Here is a 19843-nt window from a genome sequence, read left to right as displayed (position 1 = left end):
TAGATAATAAATGTACGCTTCGATGCATCATTTCTAGGCTTCTAATGGTACAATACGACTTATGATTGAAAGATAAGTATGAAAAGATCTAGTGGTCCTATTGACCCAAGTTATCAGCTTCGTCTACGCGAGCCGCGGTCACAGAAGTGTGAGGTACACTGTTATGGAGCGTTTATTGGAAACATAAATATGCTTTCTAAATCCTTTTACGGGCTTCAGAAGCGTAAGTATGTCTCCAAACCCTTTCCTCGATTCTGTCAAGATCTACCACTTCGATACAACCTTTACAAAAGAAAGAAATACCTTGGTCTTTCTTTCTTTCAATACAAACATTCAATTTAATTGTTATCAACGAGTTGCCTCAGCCCTGCATTAAACTTATTTATCAGTTTTTACATTTATAAGAAACTCGATGACTCAATGACCCATTGCTTCGTCATGTGGTTATTAATACTTTCATCTTTAGACTCGATATCGACCACAGAGTGTCATTTAATTGCGTTCTAGAGACATGTAACCTGCGATAACAAATAGTCTTCAATTCCAGAACTTTGTCTCCAGTCAACTTCAAGCTGGCTGAATGCTTTCCTTCCTCGGATTTCATTTTAAAGGACGTGATTTGTCTGCAAGTCCCGGTTTACATTAGATAAGAAAAACTGTTCTAATCAACTTCAAGCATACACCGATCAGACTCAATTGGCCATCATGTCAAACGTGAACCTTACTTTCACACTGGGATAGTTTGCTCATCTGGATGACAGAGTGTGTGCACTTGGTTTAAGCAAAGAGACGAGGGACAGAGTAGCCAAACAGCATGACGAAGATGACTCAGTGGCCCCGCGAAGAGCCAGCTGATGTTCTTTCGACTATAGTTTCGGAGTTCAGACTTTGGGAGGAGCTTCTTTCCAAGTTCGCAAAACGAGAGTTCAGCTTCGGACTCTAACTTCACCAATTTCAATAACAGCTGATGCGTCATGCATCCAGAGTTAGACGAACGATTGGCCACGGTTCTCAATAAATTCCTACCTCGTGCGAGGTCAATTTTCACGAATCATTCGATGACTCGAGAATTTTCGCTTTTGTATGCAACAGGGCAGCCGAAACTTGCAAATGTATGAATATTTATGAAAGAAACAATTTTAAAAGCTTCATAACATTCATCGTGATCCTCTAGTTTCCGATTTATATTTTAAATATTCTTTCGTCTCAGCTATTAATGTGTCTATTTTTTTTCCATTCCTCGTGTACATTAGTCCAGAAAGCCCAGTGCGACACAAGTAGAAGTGAATCATGTACATACCGTGACAAAGCATCATACTTCACATCGAATGGGTTAATTTGTATAACCACGCCGATTAAACATTTGTTAGTCCTCCTAGCGTGCATGCACTATCCGTTTCGAGAGAATCAGACTGTTTTTTAAAATACCCAGTTTATCTGGATCCTCCAGCTATTTACGACGTCTAGTCACTCAACCATTAAAGCCGAAGCACGACACTAATTCAACCATATTTGAGAATAGGACAAGTGACATTTGTATAATGTACATTTTTAAAGAAGGGCGTTCAATATATATGATAGTATTAACGGTACATTTTTAAAGTATGAAATACTCGTGAAAGTTTCAAGAACTTTCTCACGAACCTCGATTGTTGGTTCCTACCACCTAACCCTTTCAACTCCACGCTATTAGACTAAGCGGTTGGTAATCAACTTCAAAAAGTATTGTCTTAAATTTCTGCCTTAGATACTAATTCCAACCACAAAATTTGATTTTCATCCATCATCTTTCCCATCATCTTTCAAATCAAGTTTCCCCATCATCTAGCACGAAACGCCACGAAACTTCCCCCGGGGGTCCAAGCAAAAATAGAATCGATAACGCTTGTTATCGTTGTACGCTTTCCAAAATTCCTCGAAAAGCATCGTCAGTATCGCATCGCGATTGCGCTCTGTTATCTTTGTAAATATCGAAGAATTACCACCGACGGAAGTGGCCCATTAATATTTGAACGGTTTAGGAAGAATTTCCAAACGGTCCAGCTGCATCGTGAATACTTAATAGTCGCCCGTATTTTTAGAGATCTTATTATTGCCCGACTACACAACAGCCGTGAGAGCTCGCGATATTTCTACGGCAAACTTGCTTTCCCGACTCTCGCAAGACGCCTCTCGTACAAAAACGATAGATACACGCGACGTCATGGAAAAATAGCACGCCCTTTGTCACCGGATATGAATCCTATTGAGCACACTTGGAATATGCTCGGCAGAGCCAACGGTGGTGCAAGAATGCACCCTCGAAGCGGCGAAAGCTCGCAGCTCTAGTCACTGAAGAATGGCTCGACATACCGCAACAACTTCTTCGCCATCTTTTTGGAAACCGTTGTCCTCTTATTGCCAACGTACAGGATATAAAACCCAGACGGATCGACGAACGTTAAAATCCCCTGACCTGCTTGGAATACGAATCGTGTCAATTTTGAACCCTGCTTTTTACATTGACTTCGACGCAGACGGTCAGGATCCCCTGGCGTGATACAGTCAGTCTCATAAATATTCGTACCTTTTACATCTATTACAAAAGTTTGTTTAAATTAAGTGATGGGTTTGATATTTTCAAGTAAATATTTCATTATTAATACATACAAGTGTAAAGTTTATTCGTATATATATATTTTTAGTGAAACATTTATTTGAAAATATCAAACCTATCGTTTAATTTAGACAGATTTTTTTAATAAGGATAGAAGGTACGAATATTTCTTAGTCTATTTCTTAGTCGAAGGGACGCCAGAGAGTCCAAAGGATTCTTCGAAAGGGGATATTTCGGACATTACAAAACGACGAATGCAAAACGCCTACCGTGAAGAGCTAGGAAAACTATTCTTTGGGTACGTTCACGATGTGAAGGAGACTTTTAGATGACGACTAAGGCTACCAGACGCATAATTGATAGTTAAGAGTACGTGGAAGAAGTGATATTGGTAGTGGCCCTACTACAGGGACAAATAATACCTTTGGGGGACGTGGATGATGTGGAATAGTCTTTCCAATCACAAAACACGTTTTCATAATAGATAACTGCACTCTCAAGAGTGAAATAAATATATTCCTACTACAAGGAGCTAGAAAAAAATGCCCTTTGAGGAAATGTACGATATAAGATAGTTCTTCCCACTTACAAAAGTTGGACTTCACGACAGCATTGTCATTTCATCCAAAAGAAAATCCTGATTAATAGTGAAACAACACCTGAGGAACCACATCTGCTCCAAATCTCCGGTCCACGCAATCTCTCTATTAGAGTGCCTTTTCCTCTCTATCGATAAGTTCCTCTAGAGCTCCGTTTTCGTACACAATATACCGATAGAATGCGTAATCCATGATATCGTTCGTTCCTCCCAAAAAAAGATTGTACCTGGTTGGTAATGATAGAGGTCCGCGGCGCGCGGCCACACGATCGCCGAGTGCTCCACGCTGGTTGCTTGATTCCGCGTGCTTGCGGATCCCAGGAATCCTACGAAGAATCACAAGCCACGAGACGTTTCTCGCGCCTCGTTCGGTTGCGTTCGAACGTCGTCTTCGCAGCTCACGAGCCCTCTTCGTCCTCTTCGACGGTGTCTGCAGCGCGACGACGATGCACCGTCATCCCTTTCCTCCTATCCGCGACATGAAACTGATGCACGCGCGTCGCGATCCTCGACAGCAGGACGGAAGAATCGTTCGTAGTTCCCCCTTCTCGCGCACTCACACCGATTATACACACTCCGATTGCGTTCGGTCGTAGATGTCGGTCGATAACAACAATAAAAATTCAACAAGCACAGCGCAAAAACAGGCGATCCTCGCCGCGAATCGCGCCTCTCAGACCCGGCTGAACGGGAGGAACATGAGCGAGTGCCGCGAGACCGCCACTACGAAGGCGCTGCCGGTTGGAGTCCGACGACCACGTGAGCTAGGAACCTATCAGATCCGAATCCACGTGCCGTCAATCTCACGCAGATGATCACATCGACGGAACGAACACTCGCCAAGTCTCGGGGACTGTTCTCCTGACGTCGCGACGCGATCTTGGCAGACGCCTACGCGAGACACTTGGAAAACCCGAGGGATCACTTGGACAACATCCACCCTTCGACGCGGCGGTGGAAAACTCCGAAATCGAAACCGGTAGGACGCGTAGTCAGTATTCGGAGCACCGGGACACGTGTGTCGGCGAATAGGGATAACAAGAACAACAATAACAGCACTATCGCCACACGGGAGTACGGTCCCTTCAGGATCGTCCTTCCGCTACCTCCGCAGCAAACGCTCCTTATGGTGGGTGTCAGCGTCTTCGAGGATGCTGGTACCGCCTGCGAGAGCGTTGACCGCGTGGCTACCGACCGTTCTTCTTGTCGATGTTGCCGTACTCATCAAGGAAGGGGATGAGCCTGACTGTCTCGTTTTCGCAAGACCACGACCGTCTCCGACACGTTCGGGGTACGCACTAATTGGAGCTCGTGTGGAGTTTGATCGACCCCTTTCACCGCGACACTGAACACTCGGACAATCGTGAGAACCGAGGGGGTGGGTCGCGTAGCGATAAACAGTGACGACTGTTCAGCTGTTTCCGTTAGACGACGATGAGGAAACTCGTTCGCTGAGCAACGACGCCTGTGCCTTCTTTGCCAAAACGTGGAGTTGGTGTACACTGCGGTCGCTCTCCGCACACTGAGGATAGCTGACGTCACGAGCCCACCACGCGGAGGTGGTCTCGCGAGCGAGCGTTTCGCGCCGGCGCCCGCGGCGCTGCAATCCCTATAGACACACGACCAGTATACCTCTCTGTGCCGGTCGCCTATATACATCCCGTCCGCCTACGTTGACGGTTCGACTCGTTTCCACCGTTCAACGGAGGACGAGCTTAACCGTCGATGAAGAAGCTTGCACCTAATGGCGTTTCGCGTTGCGCGACCTTGGACACGCTCGAATGAAACCAACGAGGCGATGAGCGATTTGTGTTGTGTCAAGTCACCCCCGACGGTAACGCGAAAATGGTGGAGTTTATTCGGTCCGAACGAGAGAGGAGGGCCCAAGTGTTCGGGTGATGTGGACCTTTGGATAATGGAGTGGGCACTTTTCTGGTACATTTGTTTGAACGAGAATCGAGAAAATTTCGAGTTAACTTTAACGGGTTGAGTGGTAGATTAATACTCGTGGAAGCTTCTGCGAGGCTAAAATTTTGTTTCGGAGCAGTTGAGAGCTGCGTCATCTAACGATTCCCAAGTTCACGATTTCTATTTGGATCTATTTTCTTTGGCACCACACCTTCAGAATTAATACTCCTAGCTTCTCTATCGGAAGCTCTGTCCCTTCTCCTCTGTCCCTCAGAATTCAATATCTCTGGTGTGTGCTAGTGACCTGCTTAAATATTTAAGAATTCTCTAATATAAAAATATTCCTCCGTTTGATTGTTACAAATAGTAGAATGAATTGATAAAAGTAACAACTGAAATATCTATGCTTTTTTAAATTAAAAATGATCTCATGTGAGTATGTCCTTGTTTGTACGAATATGTAGCTTGAATAATGTCTTTACAGTATACGCTTACATAAACCTCAGTTTAATAAGCCAGAACACGTTATACGGATACATATAGACGGTTGCGCATATTCCTACACATTGTATTTGCAACATTTTCGTCCGCTTTCAGCGGAACGAAAGAAATAAAGGCCAACATTCGCAACAGAACCGGAGCTCAAAGTAAACGCTTTGTTGCGGAACCATGCACTATTGAGGAGCAACAGAAATTTTACGACGAAACTTTGCATTGTAGTAAATTGGTACTCGTTCGATATTCGTACATTTTCGTACGTGCTTTGGTTGAATTTCTTGTTGAAACAATGGATTATGATCGATTCATTGTTTCGTATACTCGTTCAATAACTACACACACTCGTTACTTTTTAATCAGTACCGCGTATTATGCTGCTCAAATTTTGCAATATATGTTTGTAATACAAACAACAATATAGTACACAATAGCATATTGTTGGTACTACATTTATCATCTTATTTCACAGAAACGCATGAATAGGGGTGCGAATGGGTCAAGACACACCTAAGCACCCTAATTATTTCCTACTCTCTATTTTCTAAATGATAAAATACGATGACAAATGATCTACAGTCAGCTGCACAATAATACAAATTTTACTTGGTGTATATTCTGCAACGTAGTACTTCGGTTTCACCGGTCATAATAGATCAACGTCATAAATGATTTCAACGCAAACACCGCGTAACAACTCCATTATTCTCGAAACAGGCGGACGGAATCGTTTGAAATTGTTCACGGTATTTGCAGCAACGGACTGAAAAGCGACGCAAAATGACGCGTGAAAAGAACCCTTTGTCTCCATAGATCATCGTTAGAATAATAATTCCGACGCGTACCTCGTACGGAACCGTGTATTTAAAGAACGAAAATGATTTCAACGAAAACCGTTCCCATCGCGTTTCTTACTTTTCAATTTCAAGCCCTGATAGGACATCGTTATCTCGCTAAAATCAACCGACGACGCACAGGGATGAATGACTTGCAGTCGATTAGGTTTTCTTTTTCCATCGGCTACCATCGTTTCTCCTTAGTTTCTTGCACGTTCCTGGAAAAACTCAAACGCTCGATAAAGATCGTGCCGGTATCCCTCCCGCGGTGATACCCATGATCCTTAAGGTGATTTCTCTCAGACGGGAAACCGCGAGCGAGGGATTCAAAGAGAAAACTCGCAAGTTCCTTCGGACCGTCGTTACGAGCAGAAACTTTCGATGGAAGTTGTGGCCTAAGGCCTCTTTCACACCGTCGTTTTTTCAGTGGTACATTAAGAAATCGTTCTGGCAACGTAGACATCTCGAGTGGCGCATAGCGCATCTTCGATTTCAGAGAACTATCAAATTTTTATTGCCAAATAAAATCTTCAAAATATAAAGATCGAGAAACTACGCCATTCGAAGGAAAAAATGTTTAAAATCGAGAATATTATTAGGGAGGAACAATTTTTAACCAACTGTCACTGAATTAATTAGCAGGAATTAATATGCATCAAAAAACTTAATCGATACGCTACAAAAGAAGATGCCAACGATTATTAAAGCAAAAGGAGAACCAACGATTAATTTTAAAAATATCGTTCGCGAAATGTGTGCTCTTGCAGTCTTCTTGATCTCACTTTTGTTACACCGTTCGTTTCGTTTAATTTAATTATCAACGAACGAATATAAAATATTTCCGTTTATTTCGATAATAAATGTTACGTACTCACGTACAGTGACGTAATTATTATTTATTCACTTTGAAACCATACAAAGCGAAATAAATTTTAATTATTGCAGATGTAGAAATGGATATGGATAAACGGGAGAGTATTTCGTTCTTATTAATAAAATATATCGCGTAGGAAAAAACAGTCGCTCAATCGAATTCGTTCGTCCTCTCGCTGCTTTAATTAATTGTTTCGAACGGAATTTTACTACCCTACTTATTATTATAAATGCAAATTTTAAAAAGCCTGCAACAATAGATCAAAAGAACTACTTCAAATTTTGTAATTTGTAACGTCGAACATTTTTCATTTCAAGAGCGTGTAAAATAATATTCTTTGATATTCGTGTGATGTTTTATATAAGAAATCATTTTTGCTTTTTACACAAAAATTCAAATTATTGCCTAAATAGTATTATTCTACTTTCGAATGGACTTTTACGCTAGCGTTAAATCGATAAATATTATTGTATATTATCTGTAATTCTATTATTCCTATCGAGTAACTCGAGCTACGGAAAGAAAATTGATTTTATAAAAAAAATATTCAGGTTAGTAGACAAAGGTTTCAGATCTCATTCTTCCCATGCTTGGACCACTTCCTTAATGATGTTCTCCAAACTGTGAACCCGTACCTCGAGACGTTTTATCTACTACCCACACAAGATTTAATCTAACGTGTGACGTGTAGATTGCTGCAATTCTACGCGGAACACCAATTAAGCTATCCAGGTCGCTGACGATTCCTTCTCCGTGAAGTTTCATATCCCACAGCAGCCAGATATATTGAAGTAGAATATGGGATACTGAAGCACATAGCAATAACAGGTAAATCAACACATAGTATACCACAACGTAATATCTTCGCACACGACTTCACATCGCAGATTGACCTTTTCATATCTATGACCGCGACTCGCAGGTTAACACAGATCCTCGATTCTCTTCGCGACCACTCTGTAACCCTCGCAACTGCCTCTGTATTACTCTGAAAAAACTATGAAAGTAGATTGCATCCATCGCAACCACTTAGTTAACGTCATCCAGATATTGCGATACTTTGCACAGCACGGCCACCTGAAGGACCAGAAAAAGGGTTGCATTGCGTCGCACGGAGGCTGGTAAATTGATACTACAAATTTGCAGCTCGTTAGAGGCGAAGTACACGGTAGCAAGTGCAGGCCGATTAAAATGCAGACGGATGCGGCCAGAGTAGAAAAATTGAGTACAGGAAAAGAAATCGCGGAGCAAAAGACACAACCAGAGGAGCAACACAAAAGGAGTGCAAGAGAAAGGAAGGGAAGAGGGAAGACAGGGAAAGAAAGAGAACGACCGTCCGTCAATCTCTTTCTGGTCCCATCTCGCTCATTCTTCCCCTCGTTCTCTTTTGCTCTTGGTAGTCGGTGGTGTTGGGCGGGCTGATGGTAGGAGGTGGATGGAAATCAATAGCCCTGAATAATGAACCCCAAGGCAGCACCCTCACTCCGCTCTCCACGGTCTGGAGCAATCTCTCATGCATCCTCTCATTCCAAACTGAGAGAGAAAGCAATTCTCTCCTCGCTATCCAGGGCCTACCGATCCCTTCTCCTTCTCAACACCCGAAAGGAGGTGTTTGTGTCCTCTCCTAGTCCCCAACTTTGCTACGAGACCCCCTCGAACCCAATTCGGATAACCGACGGAAGAGGAGGAGGAGCAGGAGGACACGGAAAATGATTACCCTCCTCCTCTTTCTCCTTCACCTCCTCCTTCTCTTTCTCCTCGGCGGATCGATGTGCTCGTCGAGCACCTTAGTTCGTGATTCTCCTGGATTCGGATCAATACCTACTTTAGCATTGCAATAAAATGGTCAGACAGCGCGTTATGATAGCCCACTCTCTTATCGAGTATCCGCCGAAGAAGCAATTTCGCGACCACCTAAATTTATTTGCGATTTCGTTCCAAACGTGAAGCGTGTACATTACGACGATCCAGGAGAAAGAAGAAGGGGAGGAAGGGACGTCAGCGTCCCGAAGGAACGAGAAGAAAATCGCTGGGATAATATCAATCGAGCGAGATTCGCAAATTGGGAACGAGACGCGAGACGGAACAATTAGCGGTTAACGCGAGATTAACATAATCGTTCCCTGTAGGAGGTGCGCGCGATTCTGAGAAATTGGACCTCGATGTCTTCATCTGACAGAGTCTCGATACGACGACTAGAATAAATAGACCCGTCAATTTACATAGTCGTTAACGGGCATAGCTGGCAAGCCCTTATCGGCTCTGTGGCTCCTGAACTTCCTGACCTAGCCAACGCGTTCTACGTTATTCTCACACTCCTCCTCCTCTACACCTCAACAACTTCAAGGCCCTCCTCCTATACACCGCCTTGGATCCTTATCCGAAGGAGACGCTTATTTAAAGATCGATCAGGGGCACTGCAACAATTCTTAGATACTTTAACCAATCGAAAGTAACTGGAGGGTCGCGAACGTTTGGCCTGAATGTAAACCCTTGTAAACGTACCAAGTAACCCCCGTATATTGTTCCTGGAGCTTGTAGCTTCGGCGATGCATTTGTAACGACGACCGAGAGCCACGGCTTGACGCCATTTACAATTTAAATACAGTTCAAGTGGCGCGCAAAGTGTTTTCCCTTCGTTCCGAACGGGGGTGTTCGATTATTATAAATATTCCATATTTCCGTTTCGTGTCATCGAATTCCGGCCGAGCCGTGTCCGCGATACGTGGACGGGATAGACAAAGAGTAAAACTTTACAACTGTCTCGTCTCCGTCAGCCGCCATACATTCTGTTCTTCGACGCCCTGCTCATTCTACTCTCGCTTATTGGACGCGTTTGTTTCAATATTGCACGCGATTGGCTTTTGCCGCGAGACAGCGAGTCGGTGTATACAGAACGGGGAATGTTTCCCGCAGCAATCAAACGGATCATCGTGCAGATCGTCTTCTTTCCTGGGAGCCAAGAGAGCCTAAGGCGGATCGAGGGAACACAAACCCCTCGTAAAGGCGGGCTGGTAACGACTATGCAAATTTCATTTGACCCAGCCCAATTCTTCACACACGAAAGATTAAGACATTAGACCAGAGAGAGGAGGAGGAGAGCACGCTCTAAACTAGACAGTGAATATATAGAGAGTAAAATCGGGGGGTGGGGGGGAGAGGACGAGGAAGCAGGAGAGAGGAGCTTTCGCCGTGAGGTTCGGAACACCGACATACTTCCGCCGTCTGGATTATCTTCATGTCCTCGGCTATGCATCGCCTTCGCATGTAAACCTAAAACGATGAAGCTCTTAAATTCTGCACGGAACTTTGGCTGCTCGTTACCACGATAGCGTAACGATTTGATAACCACAACAATCGTTAATACGCCCCGGCTTCGTGTAACCCATCGTGTTAAATTCATTCGATAAAACCTCGTTTCCCCGCTATGAACGTGACCCGTGGTTCGGCAAGTTTCTTTGCGTCGTGATGTGTTTCAACATTTTCTAGGAATTGGAACGTTTTTTCTATTGGACTGATCGTGACAATATCCCTCGAGTTGTGACGGACTTGTGTGACAGTGTCAGCACTTACAGTCTGTACCCTCTATGTCTTTTGAAAAAGTTCAGTAAGTTAAATAATAGGTTTGATATTACCAAATGAATTTTTCATTATAATAAATATATATATGAATTTCTTCAATAGACATGGAGGGTACGAATATTTATGGGACTGACTGGATATCCTTATACATTTATTTATTTGTGTTCACTTATTTTATGCGTGTTTTAATAATAATAATTTTCCTGAGGGAAACGAGAGGATTTATTATTCGAAATGATTCCATTAAGAATAAGTAGGTCGATCCTCTATATTTACGATGAACGTACGACTCACTTTAACCGAGTCGCTTCATGTTACTTTCATAGAATCTATTTCGACATTCTATTTTTACCTTCGCTTAAATACTTCGTTACTTTACACTTGCCACATCCTCATATTAAGGATGCCAGTAGTCCTTCAGGGCCCACTAGCCCCCTATAGCTCGGGTACCTCGGGAACGCCAGACCCGTACTGTAGCTGCGACGTAACTACAACCCCTGAGGGCGCAAACGATGCTGCAAATAGGAATTAAGTCCACAGAGCAAAACAGGATTTCATCCATAATAGAATCTTCTATTGTTCCTACGCCTGAAAAAGACTACTTGTTCCTACAACCTAAAATTTCCTGAGGGTGTATTCGTTACCAGCCGTCTGGCATAATTGAACTAACCCCGCTCAGACATCCCCAGCCGCCCAGCAGGTTCGCGACGCAGACCGTATTCTGTCTTCGAGCGTCAACGGTATCTTATTTAAGGAGGAAGTAATTAGTTAGTTTTTTTTCCGATAAAATGGCCGCGGCGTGTAAAGCGCAGCACAGAATCCCCGGTTCTATATTTTGTCTGGAACGAATCCTGTATGGAGGCTTTTGCCCAAAGAATTTCACGGTTCTTGTTCTGCTACGAATGAATCTCAGCGGCGGTGCGGCCTCGCGGAGAATTTCGCGTCCGCCGGAACAACGGCAGAAAATGCATCGCAGGTTATGCTTCCCATCTCGAGGTCCTACCCCCTGCCTCCGTCGCGATGGGAATTCCCATTCTTCGTGTTCGGCGGCCCGGAATTTTCCAGCAGCCGGGTTCGACGTCGGTTGGAACTTCTTCCCCCGTGCCATCCCTCGCCGTGCGAGAGTAATTTCAGTTTGATACCGGTGCAATAGCCATATGGGCCATGTGCTCTCCTTTCGATGTAATAAAGGACGAAGAGAAGTAAGAAGGAGAAAGTGCATCGTTGCAAGGGAATAAGGTGCAACCCGGTGTCCTTTGCTCAGCGACGGGCTCTTCTTGCCCTCGATCGAGACAAAGCCGTAGGTATTACCTTATTTCCCCAGTGCCTTGCTCCCTTCTATCGTACAAATCCTTCTTAGGAGGGTGTTCCCGCGCTCATACACTCCCTCCGCAGATCTACAATCTGCCAAGGTATTCCCAGCTTTTTCTTTCGGTGTTTCGGCGTTCGGCGTTCTTACCACCCTGTTTAGACCGAAACGGTACACCCGCTCATTATTTTAATGGAAACTCCTCTCGATGAATCGTTTGTCAAGATAACCTCGTTCAAGACGTCGTGCCACCGTGCTCGGTTTGTGGCCTGACGAGTCTTTCATTTAAGGGCGCAACTGTTTCGCTTTACTTCTACCCTTTTGTGCGGTTATTGCTACCCAACTGGAAAATTAATCCGAAAATTGTATACTCTTGAACTGTGAGAAATATCTGAACCGTGAATGGTCGAAATACATCACCAAACCGTCTACAAAACCAACGCTAACACGCTAGAACGGGGAATATACGAATCGTCTAAAGTCAGCACAGTCGAGGAAGTACGAGCTCTTCTGTGACTCACTGGCTCGCTCCAATGCATCTTTCCACTCGACGCGATTAACAGTGCGCGCTAACAAAATTTCGCCAAACATTCCAGAAACACCTCCGGATAAATAAAGAGGAAAAACGAAATCGATAACGACGAAATCACAACGAGGACAAACAGTGATTACTCCGCGATCGATCGGAACGCCAAAATGTTGAGAGTCCTAGGGACCTTCAATGAGGCAGAGGGTGATGCGTTCACTCGATCGATCTGCGCAACGGGGGAGAAAGAGACGCGTGAATGTAGAGAGGTCTGTGGCAAAAAAAGTGGGATAACATACGCTGGTGCATGCAGACGAAGAGACGGACAACGGACGAACGGAACGAACGGAACGAACAGACAAGCAGCCCTCGTGAACCTCGTGTCGAGAGAGGAGAGAGATTGCGGGAAGGCTGGTAGCGGGGTTGGCTGCCATTGTAATGGCGTGTGCCATGGTCCCCATGTGCCAACCACCCCAACAGCTGAGCCCTTTGCTACACTGCTGTTAAATACGCTGAAACGAGCAAACCGCTCGCGAGAGTTAAACTCGTAGTTATCGCTCGCATCGATATACCTATATGTGCGAATCGATGGACGCGTCCTCTTTAAATCCACTCTGCTGCACAAACGCTTGCAATTGAAAGGAAATGATTTCATTTGGTTCTATTCTGTGGCCACCGCCGATATCAAGATTTATATTTTAATGCATTTAATTGAACGACAAAATGATATACGCTCGTCGCTTAAATTATGTCGAGGACCGCCGCGCGTTTCCACCGTTCGTTGCATTTCGATATCGTTTGATTGTGAATTGTAGCTTGGGACTCGTTAAACGCCAGTTCGAACGGTCTGCGTTCTTCGAATGCATCGCATCTGCGATGTAAGTTAGATAAATTACTAGATTGCAGGAGCAAGCTTGTATTTTGGTTATTATAATTGGATTGTAATGGAGTAAGACAGGGGTGGTTTAACTTAGATTCGCAAACTAATTTGACATTTGAGAACCAGGTCACCTTTGCTTCACCAGCAATCATTTTATTTATGAAACTTCGGGCTCTAAAGGAATTAAACCTAAACGAACATTATTGCTGGTTGATTTGCTGCGTTAAACCCGATGGTGACCGAGAGTCACCTCTCGAGTGCAAAGGGTTAAAAAGATGCGAGAATATAAGATCAACGAATCAACGATCAGAGCACGTCTCCAAAGTTCCGATTGCCGATGTGTCGATAATTGGAAAGTTAACAGAAACTCGCAGAAAAAACGTACTTCAACGTCGACGACGAAAAGTTAGCAGAAAGTATCGTACCGACTCGTTAATTAAGTAAGGATGCCGAAGTAAGGGGCCAATGGAGCGGCCCGGCGAAATAAAGGCAGCGTAAAGCGAGTTTCCGTCGAACAGTAGTCCAGGTGGTAGTTCTCTATCTGCGTTGAATTGTAACTCAATCTGCGGGGCAAAACAAATTGGTCGAGTGTCGGCGGCCGGAAGGAGCACCGTCGGGGCGACTGTCGAAGAAGAGAAAAGTGACCAAGGGGGTCGGCTACCATGATCCAGGCGGTCGATGGTGGCCGAAAGACTCCAAAAGCTGGATGTATTAGCATTCACAACAAGCTCCGACCGCCGCCGCGTCCGAGGAGCGGGGGAGAGTAAAACGAAGAGGCCACGACTAGAAGATAATAGCACGAAGAGGGATAGAGGACACGAAGGGAGAGAAAGGACGAGAAAGAGAGGAAAAGTTGGGGCTCGGAACTGCAACAAGGGACGGGCGACGAGAGGGGAGGGGGCGAAAGGGCGGGAGAGGCTGCGCAGCTCGAGGAATCAAAATATAATTACACGAAGACAGGCCGTAACACGGAGACAGAATCGCGGAGAAATAGACGGGTCTCATTAAAATTGGAGAGCTGTTTCGAAACTACAAGACTGCCGTGTCGGTTGCAGCCTCGTCCCCGTCGAGCACTGCCTTTCCCTAACTCGAGCTTTTGCCACGCTGTCCCCCCAGCTGTATCCTGTGACCGCGCCTCTGACTCTTCGCATACGTTCCGAACGAAAAAAAAAACAAAAAGAGCGTGTATGAGATCTACACCGTGGACGAATTGTGGGCTGTATAGTATTGAAACGGCGAAATAAGGGAAACGCGGCGTCGAGGGGTTGCGTCACCTTTGCGGCGAAAAAAGAAACGATAACGTACTTTGTATGGAATGGAGATCTTTGACTCTTGAAAGTAATGCGCGGATTCCGTTGAAAAAGTTGTGTTAATGGCGTAGGTAAGAACAAGTGTGAAGATATGAGGTTTGACTTATAAAATTCCTGTGTATTTTAACCCTACTCTTCTACGATCGAAGACTGAATTCAGTAAGACTGAGATCACCCAAAGGTTATCAATGAAAATTAATTTTTTATCGAAAAAGAAGATCTCGTTAGTGAGTAATCCCCCGGATTTGTAAATAAATGCGTTTTAGGTTTGGATTAGGTCGGATCCGACCCACCGTAGGAGAGCAGGGTTAATATACTCATCAACGTAGACTGACCACGATATTATGAAACGAGGACGAGTCCTCGTAAGTGGTTGACCAACGCTGGTCATCTTTTTGTCCATCGCCACTGACGCTACGGTACCATTATCTCGTCTCGCGTATGGAGACGAATCGTGCGCGAACCCGCGTTATTTGCCATGGCGAATGTCAGTGCAAACGAATAGATTTCGTTTGTTGCGACAAAGTGACCCCGGAATTGTTTCATCGGACGCGCGGTGGATCTACATATACGTCCTTGTTTACTGGAAAGCTTCAAATTACAGGTACCGTCGCCGCCCGATTCCCGAAAATCGTTCCACGATAGCTTTATACGTGACTGTTTCATTCACTAATGACGTTTTCTGTTCAAAAAGAAAGAAAAAACGAGAATAATGTTATTGTGAAAATATTAGATTAGACGATGTGTTTCTAGGGATTAATGACATTTTTATTTTCTTTGTACAATGAAAATTTGATAAAAACACTTTTATGTTGTGTCCTCTATCAAAGTTTCATGTACCTATATCTGAATCATATATCTGTCCACGTATTTAAACTTCAAATTAAAATTGAAATGAAAATATCTCTCTATCGAATGACATAATTTTTCGTTAAAACGTTTACGAATTAAAGTAAATACTCCTCGCTATAAACACGTCTCTGTTATATAATATCTTCATTGGCTCGTTTCCTCGCTAGCTTATACGAATGCCGTCGTCTATCATAAAAATTATAAAAATTTCGTTCGCGCGTAATCTGATTCCACTCTCGCGCGAAAATATTCAAACAAAACCATCGAAACGACAGCGTATAACGTGTAAAAATTAAAACATCTGATCGTTTAATACGGCAAATATTAAGCTTAATAAGCGTGACGGATATCTGTGCAGATGATCTCATACCAACTACACGTATCCATCTTTGATACAGCCGTGGAGGCAGCGAAATATTGGCGATCCTCGGAGTACGCACGAAGCGTGGCGAAGTTGGAAGCGAGAATAATTCGAAAGATTAACGAGCTATTTCCCGGCAAAAACTCGAACGGCCATTCGTCAACCATAAATTTCGCATGCCTACAAAAATAAAAATGTGCTCTCCCCAACGGCGCGCCAGGGTTGTGTGCAGCTTATCGGCCGGATATTTATTGTAAAATGCTTGCATTCTCCCAGTCCGGCGCCATTCCTGACTGCAGTCGGCCCAGTGGATCGAAGCAATTTTTTCCTAGAAATTAAATAAACCGAACGCGCCGAAGTGTACCGTCGGCGATGTAACATCGGGGAAAATTATTAACAGAAATCCGCCTACGTTTCTATGCCTTTGCAATAAATAATTGAGACGAGAGGATTTAGTCACGATAAATAGATGGAAGTAGCGAGGATAGATGCAGTGAAAGAATTGTATAAAACAGAATGAAACACTCGTTTCTAATTAAAGTAAATATTATTTTAATTACAAACGAATATTCTTCTTGTCATAAATATTGAACTATAAGATGTAAGATGAGGTTTGAATTAGCCTCACAGAACCAGTAATTAAATCGCGCATCAACGAAACGTATTCCATTTCGAGTTGCACTTACCCCGAACGCAAAGGTTAAAGATCAAAATTTATTTGCGCGAACCGGCCGATAAACAATCAGAGGATTTTTCCGCCGGATGGAGACCGTTTTTTGCAATAACGAAGCGATAGCCGTGGCCGGACTTTCGAATAAAATCGTTCAGCTCCCGAGGCTTTTTATCTGATGCACAATTCATGAAGACAATCCGAGTGGCTCTCCCGAACGTTGTCTCATTTTTCCAAATGCCTTTATAAAATCCCAACCGGGGGTGAAGTACCGCGTCACCAGGAGCTCTCCGCCTGGCCAAGGAGGAGGGGAGAGCTTTTGTCCCTTAGTCCCTCTTTCGTTTATACGGAGGTATCGCGTATAACCGACCCCATCGTAATTCGAGCGCCCCCGGGATCGAGTGGCGGCATTAGATACCACTCGCTGCAAGAAGAGGCTGCGCCCAACGGTAACCGGTGACGTCAGTGTTAAAGTCCCCGTTTCCTGGACAAGTTTCCGCTGCGGAAACGGCACGAAACGTTCGCGAACGTTGTCCTATTGTATCAGGTTTGCCTGGCGTCTGGTGCACCGCGATGTTCGGAGCTAGGAGGAAGAGATTGCCCACCCTCGGGTGAGAAGGAGAGGTTACCGAGGGTGGATAGAGAGGCTTACGGCCGGCCAACAAAGGCCGTCGATCGTCGACGTCGGCTCATCCTCTCGGCGATCGACGTGAATGCCCGCGAAATTTATTGTTTCACCGGCTTAGCCCGCTCTTCTGCGTCCCTTGCCTCTCCCTTCCACCCTTTTTCCACCCTCTTTCAACTCGCCCGCTTCTCTTTCTCGTCGTACCACCCCCGTCATCCCCCGCGAATCGCCGTCATACACAACGTCGTGAGACAAAAGAATAAATCCTGATTAATCTCTCAGTCGCGTTTCGAAAGCTACCTCTCGCCGACGATACGATGTACAGGGTGTTTCTGAACGCGTGGGAGGTAGGATAGATTCCAGAAGCCGAGGGCAACAAAGCGAGTTTACGTAAACGAATGCCCGATTAAATCTTCCTCTCCAATTCCAGACACTCGCGCGTGCTTAACCGATTGGTTGCGCGGATTCTTACTCTCGCGAGCAATCAACTCTCCTTATACGTCGAACACATCATTTTATAAACGAGTAATTTATATTTGTAGATATTATAAATCCTAAAAGAAATTAACCACGCTTGCCACTTGTACCACTTTTTGAGAGCCAAAGAGATCTTCGTTTACGCTTCCGAATAGCTAAATAACCAACAAATAAGCAGCATTCAAGGCCTATGTTTTGTTAGTTTCGCGTTAGACTAACCCCTACACATAACGATAACGTCGACCAATCTAACGCGCCTCGAACCGCGCAAATTCGTCCTCCGCTTACCCTTGTGCATCCCAGTGTACTTGTCCTTGAGCACGGTGAACTCGTAGATCTTGCCGAACTCCTCGAACATCGGTTTAAGCGCGTCCTCCTCCAGATGTCGGGGTATCTGTCCCACGAAAAGCTTGATGGCCCCGTCGCCGTTGCTGGATGACGGCGATGACGACACCGGTATCAACATATTTTGTTTCTCCTCTCGGTGCCAACTCGTAGAATACGTCAACGACCTTGGAGCGGTTTCGCGCGGCGAAATCGATCGCGCGCGGTGTGTTTTTCGGACAAAAGAGGGGACCCCGGACGATTACTTATCGCGGCGCGCACAAACCACGATCGCGAGCAAAGTCAGTGGGCAGTTGACACGTGAGGAGCGAGGGGTGGGAGGTAGGTTGGCGTCACGAACGTACTCGTTAACTGTCGTCACCGGGGGTAACCAACGATCCGGCCAAAGGGAGAAGAGGGATCGGAGGTGGCGAGAGCCGTGAAACGGAGGCGTTATTTGCCGAAAGCGTGGAACGACGGCCACCGGCAGCGGAGGAAGGGTCGCCGCGACGCGCGGGAGGAGGAGGTCCGGTTTTAATCAGGAGCTCGATAAAAAATACACGATAGCGTAATCTTCGTTGGAACGGAAAACAGAGTGGCGTGGCAGCCGGGGGATCGAGGGGGAGAGAAAGAGCAAGATAGGAAGACCGTGCAGAGGGGGTTGGGAAGCGGCTAACGCGGCTCGTGCACGGGAAAGCGAATACTTAACGAGAAAGAGGGTGAAATAAGGGAAGCCGGTGGAAGAGGGAGTCGGCGATGCCGCTCGCACGCAACGATTAATGGCTTTCGAAACGCATTAAGAGAGGCCTTTAAAAAAATATCTCCTGCCCCGAGTAAATTAAGTGCATGCCGTCGCTGAAACCAGGTCCACGTGCATACGTCCCAGCGATTGATCGAGTATAGACGCGAGTGACCACGTGCCCGAGCTTCCGCGAATTGTTATCAATTAGGCGACGCCACCTTTTGCACAAGTCGCAGCCGATGTTGATCGATTCACCGCGATCGATAAACGCGTTGACGTCTGCGGTTCCGCGCACCAACACCAGTTGCTTTATCCGCAGGTAATCTCAACGGCAAACGCTCGGATGACGTCGAAAGATTTGACAGATTCAGCGGGTACGAAAGCTTCCCAGTCGATTGTTAAACTCGGCAAGATAACCGATCCGTACGCAACATATGCCGCGCGATTGCAAACGAGAGGATGAACAATGAAAAATACGTCTAACAGAGATGCTTGGATTCCGATCACTATACACCACTTTCACAGAGACAAACACGTTTCCAGAGTTTGAGTAAATATGTAGATTATTCACAGACTATGCTCTAGCTTTTATACACTGAGGTTTCACACGTATTCACCGATCACGATTCGCGACTCCGATTTTCGGTTATATTTTTGATCGAGCTGACGTGTTTGGTGGACTCGTCGTAGATTCGGGAGATATTTAACGGCGACGCAGAGACGGATCCTTTGGCACAATTTGACTAGATATTAGAATACGTTATTTATTTGATTGTTTTACAAAGATAGATATCCTAAGCTAAACGATCACAAGTACAGCACGTTCACGATCACGAGAGAACAGAACTACAACATAGCGCACGAGACACTATACAACA

The 19843-nt window shown here is 45.1% G+C and overlaps 1 protein-coding gene across 1 annotated transcript in view; it reads right to left on the bottom strand.

Annotated features, from left to right (window-relative positions):
* The window catches only part of LOC128875212 (CUGBP Elav-like family member 5), a 447698-nt gene extending 429333 nt beyond the window's left edge, over positions 1 to 18365 (bottom strand). The window contains exon 1 of the mRNA XM_054120599.1: positions 18188 to 18365. Coding sequence (XP_053976574.1) covers positions 18188 to 18365 — 178 coding nt within the window. The remainder of the gene's footprint in view (positions 1 to 18187) is intronic.
* Positions 18366 to 19843: the final 1478 nt, after the last annotated feature.

The sequence above is a fragment of the Hylaeus volcanicus genome, chromosome 4, assembly GCF_026283585.1.
Source record: "Hylaeus volcanicus isolate JK05 chromosome 4, UHH_iyHylVolc1.0_haploid, whole genome shotgun sequence".
In the NCBI taxonomy this organism is placed as follows: Eukaryota; Metazoa; Arthropoda; class Insecta; order Hymenoptera; family Colletidae; genus Hylaeus; species Hylaeus volcanicus.
This window is presented reverse-complemented; position numbering and strand designations above follow the sequence as displayed.